The sequence below is a fragment of the Oncorhynchus gorbuscha genome, linkage group LG06 (genome assembly GCF_021184085.1).
Source record: "Oncorhynchus gorbuscha isolate QuinsamMale2020 ecotype Even-year linkage group LG06, OgorEven_v1.0, whole genome shotgun sequence".
NCBI lineage: Eukaryota > Metazoa > Chordata > Actinopteri > Salmoniformes > Salmonidae > Oncorhynchus > Oncorhynchus gorbuscha.
Genome location: NC_060178.1, coordinates 91,565,341 through 91,583,971, shown reverse-complemented (window position 1 = coordinate 91,583,971; position 18,631 = coordinate 91,565,341). Strand labels below are relative to the sequence as shown.

The 18,631-nt window shown below is 46.5% G+C and overlaps 1 protein-coding gene across 1 annotated transcript in view; it reads right to left on the bottom strand.

Annotated features, from left to right (window-relative positions):
* Positions 1–743: 743 nt before the first annotated feature.
* LOC124038528 (heat-stable enterotoxin receptor-like) overlaps positions 744–18,631 on the bottom strand; it is a 42,266-nt gene continuing 24,378 nt past the window's right edge. The window contains exons 14-27 of the mRNA XM_046354531.1: positions 14,891–14,962; positions 14,621–14,725; positions 14,452–14,538; positions 14,097–14,229; positions 13,739–13,876; positions 13,444–13,529; positions 13,272–13,363; positions 9,985–10,143; positions 9,623–9,815; positions 8,911–9,085; positions 8,627–8,725; positions 8,422–8,516; positions 8,235–8,311; positions 744–2,053 (exon numbers count right to left, since the gene is read on the bottom strand). Coding sequence (XP_046210487.1) covers positions 1,831–2,053; positions 8,235–8,311; positions 8,422–8,516; positions 8,627–8,725; positions 8,911–9,085; positions 9,623–9,815; positions 9,985–10,143; positions 13,272–13,363; positions 13,444–13,529; positions 13,739–13,876; positions 14,097–14,229; positions 14,452–14,538; positions 14,621–14,725; positions 14,891–14,962 — 1,734 coding nt within the window. The 3' untranslated portion in view covers positions 744–1,830. The remainder of the gene's footprint in view (positions 2,054–8,234; positions 8,312–8,421; positions 8,517–8,626; positions 8,726–8,910; positions 9,086–9,622; positions 9,816–9,984; positions 10,144–13,271; positions 13,364–13,443; positions 13,530–13,738; positions 13,877–14,096; positions 14,230–14,451; positions 14,539–14,620; positions 14,726–14,890; positions 14,963–18,631) is intronic.

The following is an 18,631-nucleotide window of genomic DNA, read 5'->3' as shown; positions in this document are numbered from 1 at the left end:
TTGGACATTTTAAAGAACCCTTTAATATAAAAATATTTTTAAAATCACTTGTGTAATTAAAACTCATAAAATAAAAACTCATACAATTCCATATGTGAGTGTGCCCCTTTAATAAGATGCCTTTGCACTAAAAAAAAGGGAAAACTCAAACCCAAAGGAAATTAAAAAACAAATCAAATAGTTGTTTTTTTTAAACACCAACAAATAGTCCTAACAAATGTTGTGTGTGTATTTGCAAATAATGAAAAAACAAACTTCCAGATCCTTTTCAATTTGGTCGTTTATTGCCTCAATCTCACCCACTCTCCCCAAGATTATAGTCCCAGGAAACATCCAAAATAGAGACAATGAAACACCCACTCTCCCAGGAAAAACACAAAACACCTAGCTAGCATTCACTATGCTACATCGATTCAGAAACTCAAAAGCGAACTACAAACCAAACTCAATGACAATTCCTCTGTACCGCAAATCATCAATGACAAGCCCCGATCAACATCAATGTATATGTATGCCCAAGTGAACACACTACCCCTAGACACAACCATCCCGATATCACCACCATCCAAATGCAACACTTTTTTCCTCTGTCGCAAATGCAGCACATCTCTCAGCGTAAGAAACCAGCAATTCAATCCCAGGCATTCAACAAAAATTTTAACGTGTTCTCCCATAGCTCCTCCAACCCACACACTCCAGACAACTTACATCCGTCCCGAAAGAAGGTATCTTACTCAAACACATCAGATAATACAGTGTTTAATTAAGTAAAATCAACAATAAACAGTAAACAAATAAACAAACCAAGAATCAACAACCATCAGAATACATTATCACAGTTTTACGATTCAAACATTCAGATCTCCCTTTCTTATAGTCAAATATAGCCCAGTGAACGCCACCAATCAGTGATGGCCACCTAGCGATTTTGATGCTAGTTTTAGCATCTTTTCAGACTACCCTGACGATATACAGCTACTTTTAAAAATGTATTTGGAAATTTGTATCAACTTCTGAAAAGTGACTCAAAGCATGACACAAACAATGTTCTCTGTCACCCTCAGTCACAACATCATTGCCGTGGCGACAAAAGTGCATTGTAAGTGTTGTCAGTAACAGGCGCTCAGCCCAGCCCAAGCCGCAGCGACTTTCAATGAATTGCAAATTATTGTTGGCTGTCTGTAGCAGCAGTAGTACGGGTTCGATAACCCAAACCCCAATTTATCACAAATGTTGGACATTGAATAGAACTTACAACATCAATCAACATCTCTCAATCAAAATTGTACTGCCAGAAGTACAGAAAATAGTGTACCTGAACAACGGTCAAACCAATTTGAGTAACGTTATTGTGTATCCAACGTAATGATGCAGTTTTATGTTATTTCACACCAAATCTACCTGCCTCTGGCAACTTACACTGAAAATTAGTAGCCAACACGGCAACGAACTCTCTTCCTTACTTTCAGCATTTTAATCACGACTCCATTCCAAATACATTATTCTTGCACCAAAATCCACTTCGCTCTTATTTTAAGTTGAATTCATTGGTCTTTCAATTTGAACCAAACAAACTATTTAAAACGTTCAGTTTATATCTTATACAAACACTCGCGACTATAACTTTCTAGGCAAAACATACAAATAGTTTAATTACAAACAAAAACTCTGATTTTAGTAAAAGCATTTACCAGGAATTGAACCCGGGCCTCGCGCGTTGCAGGTGAGAATTCTACCACTGAACCACGAATGTACATATGTAGATAGTTTTCACACAATCTAAGGTCACATACATTGGAATAATAACCATATTTCTTCTGATCAAAATAACTACAAGAAAGTAGTGAAGTTGTCGACGGTAGCCAGATGGAGGTATGCCGGCTGGTCATTGTCATCCTCCTCCTCTCCCGTCTGCCCTCCGTCCCTCCCTGCCCTCCTCTGCCTCATGGACAGGGTATTCCTCTTCTCCATGACCTCTGACCCCAGCGAACGGTTGTCCAGACATTCCTGGATCATCTTGGCCAGATCCTGCTGCAGACGCTGGCAGTTCTCCCTGCAGGGAGGGACAAGAACATAGGAGTTAATTACAGTATATACGGTAGATCTACATAGAAGTTGATAATATAGATGTAAATATAATGTGTAGCTCTAGTGATGTACAGATGTATAGGTGAGCATTTACGTGGATTCTCAGGGCTGGATGGGGAGAGACAGAGTTGTATTTACTCACCTACCATGACAGCTGATGAACAGTTTGTATATAGTTTATTGCATTAATTGTAGCTGGGGATTTTAACAAAGCTAATCTGAAAACAAGGCTCTCTAAGTTTTATCAGCATATCGAATGCGCGACTCAAGCTGGCAGCATTCTGGATCATTGCTACTCTAACTTCCGTGACAAATACAAAGCCCTCCCCCGCCCTCCTTTCGGCAAATCTGACCACGACTCCATTTTTTTGTCCCTTCCTATAGACAGAAACAAAAACAGGAAACGCCCGTGCTCAGGTCTGTTCAACGCTGGTCCGACCAATCGGACTCCAAGCTTCAAGATTGCTTCGATCACGTGGACTGGGATATGTTCCGGATAGCCTCAGACAACATTGATGTATACGCAGACTCGTGAGCGAGTTTATTATCAAGTGCATTGGTGATGTTGTACCCACGGTAACTATTAAATCCTTCCCTAACCAGAAACTGTGGATTGATGGCAGCATTTGTGAAAAACTGAAAGCGCGAACCACTGATTTTAATCATGTCATGTTTTGTCTTAGATTGTCTTGTCATTTTGCTTTTCCCTCTGTTCATTTTCCCCCTGCTGGTCTTTTTAGGTTCGTTCCCCTTTTTCTCTCTCCCTTCCTCTCTCTCTTCTCTCTATCGTTCCGTTCCTGCTCCCAGCTGTTCCTATTCCCCTAATCAATCATTTAGTCTTCCCACACCTGTTCCCGATCCTTTTCCCTGATTAGAGTCCCTATTTCTCTCCTTGTTTTCCGTTCCTGCCCTGTCGGATCCTTGTCTATTGTTCACCGTGCTGTGTCTATGTATCGCCCTGTCGTGTCGTGTTTCCCTCAGATGCTGCGTGGTGAGCAGGTGTCTGAGTCTGCTACGTTCAAGTGCCTTCCCGAGGCAACCTGCAGTTCTTGATCAAGTCTCCAGTCTGTTCTCGTCATTACGAGTAGAATTATGCCTTTTGATTGTAAAGTTACTTTACTGGATTAAAAACTCTGTTTTCGCCAAGTCGCTTTTGGGTCCTCATTCACCTGCATAACAGAAGGATCCGACCAAAGAATGGACCCAGCGACTACAGATGCTCGTAACACTGCCGTCGAGATCCAAGGAGCCATGCTCGGCAGACACGAGCAGGAATTGTCTGCTGCTCGCCATGCCGTGGAGAACCTGGTCGCTCAGGTTTCCGACCTCTCTGGACAGTTCCAGAGTCTTCGTCTCGTGCCACCTGTTACTTCCTGGCCTGCCGAGCCTCCGGAACCTAGGGTTAATAACCCACCTTGCTACTCCGGGCAGCCCACGGAGTGCCGCTCCTTTCTCACCCAGTGTGATATTGTGTTCTCTCTCCAACCCAACACATACTCTAGCGAGAGAGCTCGGGTTGCTTACGTCATTTCACTCCTTACTGGCCGGGCTCGAGAGTGGGGCACAGCTATCTGGGAGGCAAGGGCTGATTGTTCTAACAATTACCAGAACTTTAAAGAGGAGATGATTCGGGTTTTTGACCGTTCAGTTTTTGGTAGGGAGGCTTCTAGGGCCCTGGCTTCCCTATGCCAAGGTGATCGATCCATAACGGATTACTCTATAGAGTTTCGCACTCTTGCTGCCTCTAGTGACTGGAACGAGCCGGCGCTGCTCGCTCGTTTTCTGGAGGGACTCCACGCAGTGGTCAAAGATGAGATTCTCTCTCGGGAGGTTCCTTCCAGTGTGGACTCTTTGATTGCTCTCGCCATCCGCATAGAACGACGGGTAGATCTTCGTCACCAAGCTCGTGGAAGAGAGCTCGCGTCAACGGTGTTTCCCTGCTCCGCATCGCAACCATCTCCCTCCTCTGGCTCAGAGACTGAGCCCATGCAGCTGGGAGGTATTCGCATCTCGACCAAGGAGAGGGAACGGAGGATCACCAACCGCCTGTGCCTCTATTGCGGATTTGATGGACATTTTGTCAATTCATGTCCAGTAAAGGCCAGAGCTCATCAGTAAGCGGAGGGCTACTGGTGAGCGCTACTACTCAGGTCTCTTCATCTAGATCCTGTACTACTATGTCGGTCCATCTACGCTGGACCGGTTCGGGTGCTACATGCAGTGCCTTGATTGACTCTGGGGCTGAGGGTTGTTTCATGGACGAAGCATGGGCTCGGAAACATGACATTCCTTTCAGACAGTTAGACAAGCCTACGCCCATGTTTGCCTTAGATGGTAGTCATCTTCCCAGTATCAGATTTGAGACACTACCTTTAACTCTCACAGTATCTGGTAACCACAGTGAGACTATTTCTTTTTTGATTTTTCGTTCACCTTTTACACCTGTTGTTTTGGGTCATCCCTGGCTAGTATGTCATAATCCTTCTATTAATTGGTCTAGCAATTCTATCCTATCCTGGAACGTTTCTTGTCATGTGAAGTGTTTAATGTCTGCCATCCCTCCCATTTCTTCTGTCCCCACTTCTCAGGAGGAACCTGGCGATTTGACAGGAGTGCCGGAGGAATATCATGATCTGCGCACGGTCTTCAGTCGGTCCCGAGCCAACTCCCTTCCTCCTCACCGGTCGTATGATTGTAGTATTGATCTCCTTCCGGGGACCACTCCTCCTCGGGGTAGACTATACTCTCTGTCGGCTCCCGAACGTGAGGCTCTCGAGGATTATTTATCTGTGTCTCTTGACGCCGGTACCATAGTGCCTTCTTCCTCTCCGGCCGGGGCGGGGTTCTTTTTGTTAAGAAGAAGGACGGTACTCTGCGCCCCTGCGTGGATTATCGAGGGCTGAATGACATAACGGTTAAGAATCGTTATCCGCTTCCCCTTATGTCATCAGCCTTCGAGATTCTGCAGGGAGCCAGGTGCTTTACTAAGTTGGACCTTCGTAACGCTTACCATCTCGTGCGCATCAGAGAGGGGGGACGAGTGGAAAACGGCGTTTAACACTCCGTTAGGGCATTTTGAGTACCGGGTTCTGCCGTTTGGTCTCGCCAATGCGCCAGCTGTTTTTCAGGCATTAGTTAATGATGTTCTGAGAGACATGCTGAACATCTTTGTTTTTGTCTATCTTGACGATATCCTGATTTTTTCACCGTCACTCGAGATTCATGTTCAGCACGTTCAACGTGTTCTACAGCGCCTTTTAGAGAATTGTCTCTACGTGAAGGCTGAGAAGTGCTCTTTTCATGTCTCCTCCGTTACTTTTCTCGGTTCCGTTATTTCCGCTGAAGGCATTCAGATGGATTCCGCTAAGGTCCAAGCTGTCAGTGATTGGCCCGTTCCAAGGTCACGTGTCGAGTTGCAGCGCTTTTTAGGTTTCGCTAATTTCTATCGGCGTTTCATTCGTAATTTCGGTCAAGTTGCTGCCCCTCTCACAGCTCTTACTTCTGTCAAGACGTGTTTTAAGTGGTCCGGTTCCGCCCAGGGAGCTTTTGATCTTCTAAAAGAACGTTTTACGTCCGCTCCTATCCTCGTTACTCCTGACGTCACTAGACAATTCATTGTCGAGGTTGACGCTTCAGAGGTAGGCGTGGGAGCCATTCTATCCCAGCGCTTCCAGTCTGACGATAAGGTTCATCCTTGCGCTTATTTTTCTCATCGCCTGTCGCCATCTGAGCGCAACTATGATGTGGGTAACCGCGAACTGCTCGCCATCCGCTTAGCCCTAGGCGAATGGCGACAGTGGTTGGAGGGGGCGACAGTTCCTTTTTGTCGTTTGGACAGACCATAAGAACCTTGAGTACATCCGTTCTGCCAAACGACTTAATGCCCGTCAAGCTCGTTGGGCGTTGTTTTTCGCTCGCTTCGAGTTTGTGATTTCTTACCGTCCGGGTAGCAAAAACACCAAGCCTGATGCCTTATCCCGTCTGTTTAGTTCTTCTGTGGCTTCTACTGATCCCGAGGGGATTCTTCCTTATGGGCGTGTTGTCGGGTTGACAGTCTGGGGAATTGAAAGACAGGTTAAGCAAGCACTCACGCACACTGCGTCGCCGCGCGCTTGTCCTAGTAACCTCCTTTTCGTTCCTGTTTCCACTCGTCTGGCTGTTCTTCAGTGGGCTCACTCTGCCAAGTTAGCTGGTCATCCCGGTGTTCGAGGCACTCTTGCGTCTATTCGCCAGCGCTTTTGGTGGCCGACTCAGGAGCGTGACACGCGCCGTTTCGTGGCTGCTTGTTCGGACTGCGCGCAGACTAAGTCGGGTAACTCTCCTCCTGCCGGTCGTCTCAGACCGCTCCCCATTCCTTCTCGACCATGGTCTCACATCGCCCTAGACTTCATTACCGGTCTGCCTTTGTCTGCGGGGAAGACTGTGATTCTTACGGTTGTCGATAGGTTCTCTAAGGCGGCACATTTCATTCCCCTCGCTAAACTTCCTTCCGCTAAGGAGACGGCACAAATCATCATCGAGAAAGTGTTCAGAATTCATGGCCTCCCGTTAGACGCCGTTTCAGACAGAGGCCCGCAATTCACGTCACAGTTTTGGAGGGAGTTCTGTCGTTTGATTGGTGCGTCCGTCAGTCTCTCTTCCGGGTTTCATCCCCAGTCTAACGGTCAAGCAGAGAGGGCCAATCAGACGATTGGTCGCATACTACGCAGCCTTTCTTTCAGAAACCCTGCGTCTTGGGCAGAACAGCTCCCTGGGCAGAATACGCTCACAACTCGCTTCCTTCGTCTGCTACCGGGTTATCTCCGTTTCAGAGTAGTCTGGGTTACCAGCCTCCTCTGTTCTCATCCCAGCTTGCCGAGTCCAGCGTTCCCTCCGCTCAAGCGTTTGTCCAACGTTGTGAGCGCACCTGGAGGAGGGTGAGGTCTGCACTTTGCCGTTACAGGGCACAGACTGTGAGAGCCGCCAATAAACGCAGGATTAAGAGTCCAAGGTATTGTTGCGGCCAGAGAGTGTGGCTTTCCACTCGCAACCTTCCTCTTACGACAGCTTCTCGTAAGTTGACTCCGCGGTTCATTGGTCCGTTCCGTGTCTCCCAGGTCGTCAATCCTGTCGCTGTGCGACTGCTTCTTCCGCGACATCTTCGTCGCGTCCATCCTGTCTTCCATGTCTCCTGTGTCAAGCCCTTTCTTCGCACCCCCGTTCGTCTTCCCTCCCCCCTCCCGTCCTTGTCGAGAGCGCACCTATTTACAAGGTACGTAGGATCATGGACATGCGTTCTCGGGGACGGGGTCACCAATACTTAGTGGATTGGGAGGGTTACGGTCCTGAGGAGAGGAGTTGGGTTCCGTCTCGGGACGTGCTGGACCGTTCACTTATTGATGATTTCCTCCGTTGCCGCCAGGATTCCTCCTCGAGTGCGCCAGGAGGCGCTCGGTGAGTGGGGGGGTACTGTCATGTTTTGTCTTAGATTGTCTTGTCATTTTGCTTTTCCCTCTGTTCATTTTCCCCTGCTGGTCTTTTTAGGTTCGTTCCCCTTTTTCTCTCTCCCTTCCTCTCTCTCTTCTCTCTATCGTTCCGTTCCTGCTCCCAGCTGTTCCTATTCCCCTAATCAATCATTTAGTCTTCCCACACCTGTTCCCGATCCTTTTCCCTGATTAGAGTCTCTATTTCTCTCCTTGTTTTCCGTTCCTGCCCTGTCGGATCCTTGTCTATTGTTCACCGTGCTGTGTCTATGTATCGCCCTGTCGTGTCGTGTTTCCCTCAGATGCTGCGTGGTGAGCAGGTGTCTGAGTCTGCTACGTTCAAGTGCCTTCCCGAGGCAACCTGCAGTTCTTGATCAAGTCTCCAGTCTGTTCTCGTCATTACGAGTAGAATTATGCCTTTTGATTGTAAAGTTACTTTACTGGATTAAAAACTCTGTTTTCGCCAAGTCGCTTTTGGGTCCTCATTCACCTGCATAACAAATCATGGCAAGGCGACATGACTGAATTACAAACAGTGCAGATATTCCCTCCGCAAGGCAATCAAACAAGCTAAGCGTCAGTATAGAGAATGTAGAAGTTGATAATATAGTTGTAAATATGACGTGTAGCTCTAGTGAGGTACAGTTATAGGTTAGCATTTACAGTAGCAGGAGGTTAACTCACGCTGTCGGTGGCGTTGGCAGGTTGTAGTCCTCTCCCGTTTCACCTGTCAGCCAGTAGGTCAACTCTGTGCCTTTACCCTGGCATACACACACATGCGCAATCTTCTATGATATTCAACACAGTAGACAAGAGTACTATACAGAACAAATTCATCTGTATAATTCTATCATATGTGCCATGTCCATACCTTGAGGATAGTCTCCCCTCTCTTCTCGTACTCAAACCTGCAGTCTGTCCTCTGTAGGATGCTGATGGTGGGCTGACTGACGTGGATTCTCAGGGCTGGATGGCGAGAGACAGAGTTGTATTTTACTTACCTGCCATGACAGCTGATATGAACTGTTTGTATAGAGTTGGTATGGATATCTCTAGTGTTCCTGTAGCCTGCTTACGATGTCCTGTTGACTCCATGCTAGAGGCAGTGTTGACTGTGTCTCCAAACAGGCAGTATCTGGGCATCTTTATCCCCACCACTCCTGCTGCACAGGGGCCTAGGGAACAAGTAGTAAGCATAAAGGGGTATTGATAACAGACAGAGGGAAAGAGTCTGGAGTGAGGAAAGTTACAGGAAGGAGGGAGAAGGAAAGAGCAGAGACCAAGGAGGCTTGATAATATAGAGAGGAGAGAGAGAGAGGTGTCATGAATTCAGTATTGGGACTTGGGGAGCTAGGGGTACCTGAGTGCATCCCAATGCGGATCCACACAGGTAGCCCTGGCAGGTGTCTGAGCTGGAAGGTCCCCATAAATGCCAGAATGTCCAGGGCCATGCGTGAGATGTCCACCGCGTGCCTGTTACCGTTCCGCTGCGGCAACCCCGACGCCACCATGTACGCATCACCTATGGTCTCCACCTGACACAGGACAAAAAGGAAGATTGGACCACAACCCTAACCCTAGCCTCAACCACAACCCTAACCCTAGTCTCAAACACAACCCTAACCCTCGTCTCAACCACAACCCTAGCCCTAGTCTCAACCACAACCCTAATTCTAGCCTCAACCACAACCCTAATTCTAGCCTCAACCACAACCCTAAACCTAGCCTCAACCACAACCCTAAACCTAGCCTCAACCACAACCCTAACCCTAGCCTCAACCACAACCCTAAACCTAGCCTCAACCACAACCCTAACCCTAGCCTCAACCACAACCCTAACCCTAGCCTCAACCACAACCCTAATTCTAGTCTCAACCACAATCCTAACCCTAGCTTCATGTCCATATCCCAGTTCAACTCTCTCACCACAACCCTGACCAGAAACCACAACCCTAACCCTCAACCCTAGCTTCAACCACAACCCTAACCCTCAACCCTAGCTTCAACCACAACCCTAACCCTAACCCACACACTAACCCTATCCCTAACCTAAACCACAACCCTAACCTAACCTTGTATACGTCGTGGTGGTCGAGGATGCAGTCGAATCCCTTGTAGATGTCGTTGAGCATGTCCACCACTTCCATGGGGGTGCTGTACTGGCACAGGGTGGTGAAGCCCACAATGTCGCTGAAGTACACCGTCACCTCCTCAAACAGCTCCGGCTCCACAATGCCCGTCTCCTTCAGAGAACGCACCACAGGACTAGAGCGAGAGGAAGAGAGAGATAGAGAAGTCATTTGCTGGTCATAAAGTGGTTTTCTGGTTATGCAGTCTGGCAAAGACCTTCTGGTCCAAACATTGCACTTAATAAAACAACAGGAGCATTGAATTGTGTTTGGATATGTTTATTTTTTTGTTGTTGTTGACTGACCCAGGCAGCAGCATAAAGTTGAGGCAGTCGGCCCTGTCTCTCTCAGCCTTGTACAGCGCCGTCCTCTCCTCCACCAGGTGCTCCAGGTTCCTGGAGTACATCTGTAGACGACGGATCAGGTTGTCCATGTAACTCTCATTAGCTTGGTTGTGCAGGTTACTGTGGAGAACAGAAGAAAGGATCAGTCACACACACATACACACACACCACTTTTCAATGTAGGTGTTGCCCTTGTGAGCTGTTTCTCAAATGTCTCTCTACAGTAATTAAATATGTATGCTATTTTGCAGCACTGCAAACCATAACCATGCTCCCTCTCACTCATACCTCTACAACTCCATTTTGACCATTTATTATGTTACAGCGATATTTTACCATCTTTGTACAATGTCCAGATTGTAACATTCTCTGTTTCATGGAAACATGACTCACTCAGGATATGTTATCAGAGTCCGTACAGCTACCCGGTTTCTTCACGCATCGCGCCGACAGAAACTAACATCTCTCTGGTAAGAAGAAGGGCGGGGGTGTATGCCTCATGATTAACGATTTGTGGTGTGATCATAACAACATACAGGAACTCAAGTCCTTTTGTTCGCCTGACCTAGAATTCCTTAGTCAAATGCCAACTGCATTATCTTCCAATATAATTCTCTTAAATTATAGTCACGGCCGTGTATATCCTCTCAAGCAGATACCTTGATGTCCCTGAAAGAACTTCACTGAACTCTATGTAAACTGGAAACCATATATCCTGAGGATGCATTTATTTTAGCGGGTGATTTTAAAAAGCTAATCTGAAAACAAGGCTCCCTAAATTTTATCAGCATATCGAATGCGCGACTCAAGCTGGCAGCATTCTGGATCATTGTTACTATAACTTCCGCGACGCATACAAAGCCCTCCCCCGCCCTCCTTTTGGCAAATCTGACCAAGACTCCATTTTGTTTCTCCCTTCCTCTAGACAGAAACTAAAACAGGAAACGCCTATGCTCAGGTCTGTTCATCACTGGTCCGACCAATCGGATTCCACGCTTCAAGATTGCTTTGATCACGTGGACCGGGTTATGTTCCGGATAGCCCCAGACAACATTGATGTATACACTGACTCAGTGAGCGAGTTTATTATCAAGTGCATTGGTGATGTTGTACCCACGTTGACTATTAAAACCTTCCCTAACCAGAAACCGTGGATTGATGGCAGCATTCATGCAAAACTGAAAGCGTGAACCACTGCTTTTAACCAGGGCAAGGCGACCAGAAACAGGACTGAATACAAACAGTGTAGCTATTCCCTCCACAAGGCAATCAAACAAGCAAAGCGTCAGTATAGAGACAAATTACAGTCGGATTTCAACGGCTCAAACATGAGACATATGTAGCAGGGTCTACAGTTAATCACGGATTACAAAAAGAAAACCAGCCCTGTCGCGGACACCGACGCCTCGCTCCCAAACAAATTAAACAACTTCTTTGCTCGTGGCCAACACGTGGCCAACACGAGTAAAGCATTTAAACGTGTTAACTCTCGCAAGTCTGCCAGCCCAGACGGCATCCCTAGCCGTGTCCTGGTGTGGCTGGTGCGTTCACGGACATATTCAATCAATCCCTATCCCAGTCTGCTGTGCCCACATGCCTCAAGAAGGCCACCATTGTTCCTGTTCCCAAGAAAGCTAAGGTAACTGAGGTAAACAACTATAGCCCCGTAGCACTCACTTCTGTCATCATGAAGTGCTTTGAGGAACTAGTCAAGGATCATATCACCTCCACCCTACCTGATACCCTAGACCCACTCCAATTTGCTTACCGCCCCAATAGGTCCACAGATGACGCAATCGCAATCACACTGCCCTAACGCATCTGGACAAGAGGTATACTTATGTAAGAATGCTGTTCATCAACTACAGCTCAGCATTCCACACCATAGTACCCTCCAAACTCGTCATTAAGTTTGAGACCCTGGATCTCGACCCCGCCCTGTGCAACTGGGTACTGGACTTTGACGGGCCGCCCCCAGGTGGGGAGGGTAGGAAACAACATCTCCACCCCACTGATCCTCAACACTGGGTCCCCACAAGGGTGGGTTCTCAGCCCTCTCCTGTACTCCCTGTTCATCCATGACTGCATGGCCACGCACGCCTCCAACTCAATCATCAAGTTTGCAGATGACACGACAGTGGTAGGCTTGATTACCAACAGCAACGAGACGGCCTACAGGGAGGAGGTGAGGGCCCTCGGAGTGTGGTTGTCAGGAAAATAACCTAACACTCAACGTCAACAAAACAAATGAGATGATCATGGACTTCAGGAAACAGCAGGGGAAGCACCCCCTTATCGACATCGACGGGACAGTAGTGGAGAAGGTGGAAAGTTTTTTAAATTCCTTGGACAAACTGAAATGGTCCACCCACACAGACAGTGTAGTGAAGAAGGCTCAATAGCGCCTCTTAAAACTCTGGCTGAAGAAATTTGGCTTGTCACCAAAAACACTGACAAACTCTTACAGATGCACAATCAAGAGCATCCTGTCCGGATGTATAACAGCCTGGTGCAGAAACTGCTCCGCCCACAACCGTAAGAGGGTAGTGCGGTCTGCACAACGCATCACAAGCGGCAAACTACCTACCCTCCATGACACCTACATCACTCAATGTCACAGGAAGGCCAAAAAGATCATCAAGGACAACAACCACCCGAGCCACTGCCTGTTCTCACCCCACTATGATCCAGAAGTGGAGGTCAGTACAGGTGCATCAAAGCTGGGACCGAGAGACTGAAAAACAGCTGCTATCTCAAGGCCAACAGACTGTTAAACAGCCATCACTAACATTGATTGGCTGCTGCCAAAATACAGACTCAAATCTCTAGCCACTTTAATAATTAATAATTGGATGTAATAAATGTATCACTACTCACTTTAAACAATGCCACTTTATATAATGTTTACATACCCTACATTACTCATCTCATATGTATATACTGTACTCTATACCATTTACTGCATCTTGCCGCACGGCCATCGCTCATCCATATATTTATATGTACATATTCATCCCTTTACACTTATGTGTATGAGGTAGTTGTTGCGAAATTGTTAGATTACTTGTTAGATATTACTGCACTGTCGGAACTAGAAGCACAAGCATTTCACTACACTCGCATTAACATCTGCTAAGCATGTGAATGTGACCAGTAAAATTTTATTTGATTCTACAACTTTCTGATAAAATGCCCTGACGTGTGTAGCTCTATCCAATAAAATAGAGATAAAAGTAAGTAGCTGGTACCTGAAGATCTTCCCCAGTGAGCTCTCTATCTTCTTAAAGTCAGGCCTTCGCTCTGGGTCCTCATCCCAGCACATCTTCATCAGCATGTACATCTGTGGGCATGAAAGAAAAAACACAAGTGGATTTTAGTCTCTGTCTCTCACTCTCTCACTCAAACAAACGGCAATCTTACCTCCAAATCCTGTTCTCCTGCAGTCTCAACATTCAGATCAGGTCTGAAATAAATTTCGCTGGGGTATTGCACTCTGGACATTTTTTCTGATGAAGACAGAACAACATGTGAGCGTCTTGTTTTTCTGCTACCCTACGTGGCACTCAACTGAACAATGCTACATTTGGCCTCGAGAGGGGTTGATAATTCCCCAGAATGAAATGCAGCACCACATCACAGTGACAAATTCTAAACAAGGGTGACAAGGGTGACTACTAAGTTTCTATATAAAGTGTTATATATGAGTGTGTTTTACCTGCACGGTCGGAGCAGGCCTGGGTGTAAAAGGTGCTCCTCCTGAGAACTATCTCCTGGGCAATGATGGCAAAACTGTAGACATCCCCCTTCTGGGAGATCCCCTGTCTACGCAGGTGCTCTGGAGCTGTCCACAGGTCTGATGGAGAGAGAGGGCCAGATAAAGGAGGGGGGGGGGGGGAGTGAGTGGAAGGATGGAGAATAGAGTGAGGGGATACGGGATTGGGGAGGATAGGTAAAAGAAAATAGCTAAAAAAAATAAGGGGACATATCCTAATACAGACAGACCTCAAGGGATGTGTATGGCATGAATGCTAACTATGCTAGCAAGCTAGACCTACAGGAGAAATAGTTCCTACCTCTGCCTGGGTCTAGAATGGTGTTGCAGCCAAAATCAGTGATCTTGACCACCATGCGGTTGTCCACCACACAGTTAGTGGACTTGAGACGGCCGTGGACCTGGATGTCACTGGAGTGGAGGTAGGACATACCCTGTGGAGGTGAAGGAGTTTTTGTCTTTCAACTTATTGTATTTCAATGACTCAATGTTGCCAAACGGATCGAAGCACTTTCAGAAATGTATATCAATATTGACTAGATCAAAATTCAATCTAAGGTTCCAGCTTGGGGTCAGGTCATCTCACAGGTCATCTTGAGTTGACATCTTCTGAGCTCATACAAACCAACAGCAGACTAGAGTTGTTGCCAGCTCACCTTAGCGATGTCGTACATGACAGAGATCTTAAACTCCCAGTCCATGAAGGTTTCCTCCGGGTACGAGATCTTGTCATTCAGCACATACTGAGGAAGAGGATGAAAAGTCAAAGTGTGTGTGTGCATGCGTGTGTGCACGCATGTGGCCGTTTGCGTGTGTGTTTCTCACCCTTAGGGATCCTCTCTCACAGTACTCAAACACCCCAAACACACCATGATCATACTTGACTGTGCCGTAGAACTTAGTCAGGTTGTAGTAGTCAATACGCAAAAGCTGTAAATCAGGAAGGATAGGTATGATAACTAATAGGAGTTATAATCAAATCTAATACAAAAACAAAAATAATAAGATACCACATGAACACATAAAAATGCATACTTGATACACTTAAGTAGCCTACTCTACGTTGACAGACTTGCTGTGTAATCGATGACTCACCGAGTTGAGTTCTATCCTCTGACTCTCATTAAAGTTCCAGTCCGAATGGTTCAACTCCTTCAGGATCACAATCTGAAACCATGACAACAACCATAGCATTAGTACACTGACCTCCATCACCATGACAACAGGAGAATTAGTACACCTGACCTCCATCACCATGACAACAGCAGTAGCCTCAGTACACCTGACCTTCATCACCATGACAACAACAGTAGCCTCAGTACACCTGACCTTCATCACCATGACAACAACAATAGACTCAATGCATCTGACTTCCATATCCAGCTCCCTCAAGATCCTGCTTCAAGTGTCAAAGTGAAGGACTTGACGAGTCTACGGAGTCTGGCAACATGAGACTACAATACACCTGACAAGACCACTGATGCAGCACTCCATCACTCTCCTTCTTGGTCAAATTGCCAGTACACAGCCTGGAGGTGTGTTAGGTCATTATCCTGTTCACCCACGACTGCTTGGCCATGTGCGCCTCTAACTCAATCATCAATTTTGCAGACGACACAACAGTAGTGGGCCTGATCACCAACAACGACGAGACAGCCTACAGGGAGGAGGTGAGGGCACTCAGAGTGTGGTGTCAGGAAAACAACCTCTCACTCAACGTCAACAAAGCAAAGGAGATGATTGTGGACTTCAGGAAACAGCAGAGGGAGCACCCCCTTATCCACAACGAAGGGAAAGCAGTGGAGAGGGTGAAGAGTTTTAAGTTCCTGGGCGTACACATCACGGACAAACTGAAATGGTCCACCCACACAGACAGCGTGGTGAAGAAGGCGCAGCAGAGTGTCTTCATCCTCAGGAGGCTAAAGAAATTTGTCTTGTCACCCAAAACACTGACAAACTTTTACAGATGCACAGTCGAGAGCATCCTGTTTGGGCTGTATCACAGCCTGGTACGGCAACTGTACCGCCCTCAACTGCAAGGCTCTCCAGAGGGTGGTGCGGTCTGCACAACGAATCACAGAGGGAAAACTACCTGTCCTCCATGACACCTAGAGCACCCGATGTCACAGGAAGCCAAAAAGATCATCAAGGACATTGACCAACCGAGCCACTGCCTGTTCACACCATCTGTCATCCAGAAGTCGAGGTCAGTACAGGTGCATCAAAGCTGGGACCGAGAGATTGAAAAAAGCTTCTATCTCAAGGCCATCAGAATGCTAAACAGCAATCACTAACTCAGAGAGGCTGCTGCCTACATTGAGACCCAATCACTGGGCACTTTAATAAATTGATCAATAGTCACTTTAAACAATGCTACTTTAAATAATGCCACTTTAATATTGTTTACATATCTTACATTACTCATATCACATGTACGTCCCTTTTTCAGGACCCTGTCTTTCAAAGATAATTTGTAAAAATCCAAATAACTTTGTAACATTGTAAAGAGTTTAAACACTGTTTTCCATGCTTGTTCAATGAACCATAAACAATTCATGAACATACACCTCTGGAACGGTCGTTAAAGAAACTAACATCTTACAGTCAGTAGGTAATTAAGGTCACAGTTATGAAAACTTAGGACACTAAAGAGGCCTTTCTACTGACTCTGAAAACACCAAAAGAAAGATGTCCAGGGTCCCTGCTCATCTGCGTGAATGTGCCTTAGGCATGCTGCAAGTAGGCATGAGGACTGCAGATGTGACCAGGGCAATAAATTGCAATGTCCGTACTGTGAGACGCCTAAGACTGCGCTACGGGGAGACAGGACAGACAGCTGATCATCCTCGCAGTGGCAGACCACGTGTAACAACACCTGCACAGGATTGGTACATCCCAACATCACACTTGCGGGACAGGTACAGGATGGCAACAGCAACTGCCCAAGTTACACCAGGAATGCACAATCCCTCCATCAGTGCCTAATGGCAAAACCCACAAAACCCACAGTCGCTGGACCAGACAGGCCTGGCAAAAAAGTGCTCTTCACTGATGAGTCACGGTTTTGTCTCACCAGGGTTGATAGTTGGATTCGCGTTTATCGTCGAAGGAATGAGCGTTACACAGAGGCCTGTACTCTGGAGCGGGATGGATTTGGAGGTGGAGGGTCCGTCATGGTCTGGGGCGGTGTGTCACAGCATCATTGGACTGAGTTTGTTGTCATCTCAACGCTGTGCGTTACAGGGAAGACTTCCTCCTCCCTCATGTGGTACCCTTCCTGCAGGCTTATCCTGACATGACTCTCTAGCATGACATTGCCACCAGCCATACTGCTTGTTCTGTGCATGATTTCCTGCAAGACAGGAATGTCAGTGTTCTGCCATGGCCAGTGAAGAGCCCGGATCTCAATCCCATTGAGCACGTCTGGGACCTGTTGGATCGGAGGGTAAGGGCTAGGGTCATTCACCCCAGAAATGTGGTCCTGTGTAGCTCAGTTGGTAGAGCATGGCGCTTGTAACGCCAGGGTAGTGGGTTCGATCCCCGGGACCACCCATACGTAGAATGTATGCACACATGACTGTAAGTCGCTTTGGATAAAAGCGTCTGCTAAATGGCATATATTATTATTATTATTATTATTATTATTATTATTATTATTATTATAAATGTCTGGGAACTTGCAGGTGCCTTGGTGGAAGAGTCGGTAACATCTCACAGCAGGAACTGGAAAATCTGGTGCAGTCCATGCACTGGAGTACTTAATGCAGCTGGTGGCCACACCAGATACTGACTGTTACTTCTGACCCCTCCTTTGTTCAGGGACACATTATTCAATTTTTGTTAGTCACATGTCTGTGGAACTTGTTCAGTTTATGTCTCAGATGTTGAATATTGTTATATTCATACAAATATTTACACATGTTACGTTTGCTGAAAATAAATGCAGTTGACAGTGAGAGGACATTTATTTTTTTGCTGAGTTTATAGACTGTATTTTATACCATCTACTGCACCTTGCCTATCATCCATATACTTATGTACATATTCTCATTCACCCCTTTAGATTTGTGTGTATTTGGTTCTTGTTGGGGAATTGTTAGATATTACTGCACTGCCAGAACTAGAAGCACAAGCATTTCGCTACACTCACATTAACATCTGTTAACCATGTGACCAATCACATTTGATTTGATTAGATTTTGATTTGAAAAATAAACGATAGTCCCACTAAGCCCAAACCAGATGGGATGGTGTATCGCTGCCGAATGCTATGGTAGCCATGTTGGTTAAGTGTGCCTTCAGTTCTAAATAAATGACAGACAGTGTCAACAGCAAAGCACCCCCACACCATAACACCACCTCCGCCATGCTTTACGGTGGGAAATACACATGTAGAGATCATCCGTTCCCCCACACCACGTCTCACAAAGACACGGCAGTTGGAACCAAAAATCTCCAATTTGGACCCTAGACCAAAGGACACATTTCCACCAGTCTAATGTCCATTGCTCGTGTTTCTTGGCCCAAGGAAGTCTCTCCTTATCAGTGTCCTTTACTAGTGGTTTCTTTGCAGGAATTCAACCATAAAGGCCTGATTCACGCAGTCTCCTCTGAACAGTTGATGTTGAGATGTGTCTTTTCTTGAACTCTGTGAAGCATTTATTTGGGCTGCAATTTCTGAGGCTGGTAATGAACTTATCCTCTGCAGCAGTGATAACTCTGGGTCCTTTCCTGTGGCGGTCCTCATGAGATCCAGTTTCATCATAGCGCTTGATGGTTTTTGCGACTGCACTTGAAGAAACTTTCAACGTTTTTGAAAGAAACTTTCAACGTATT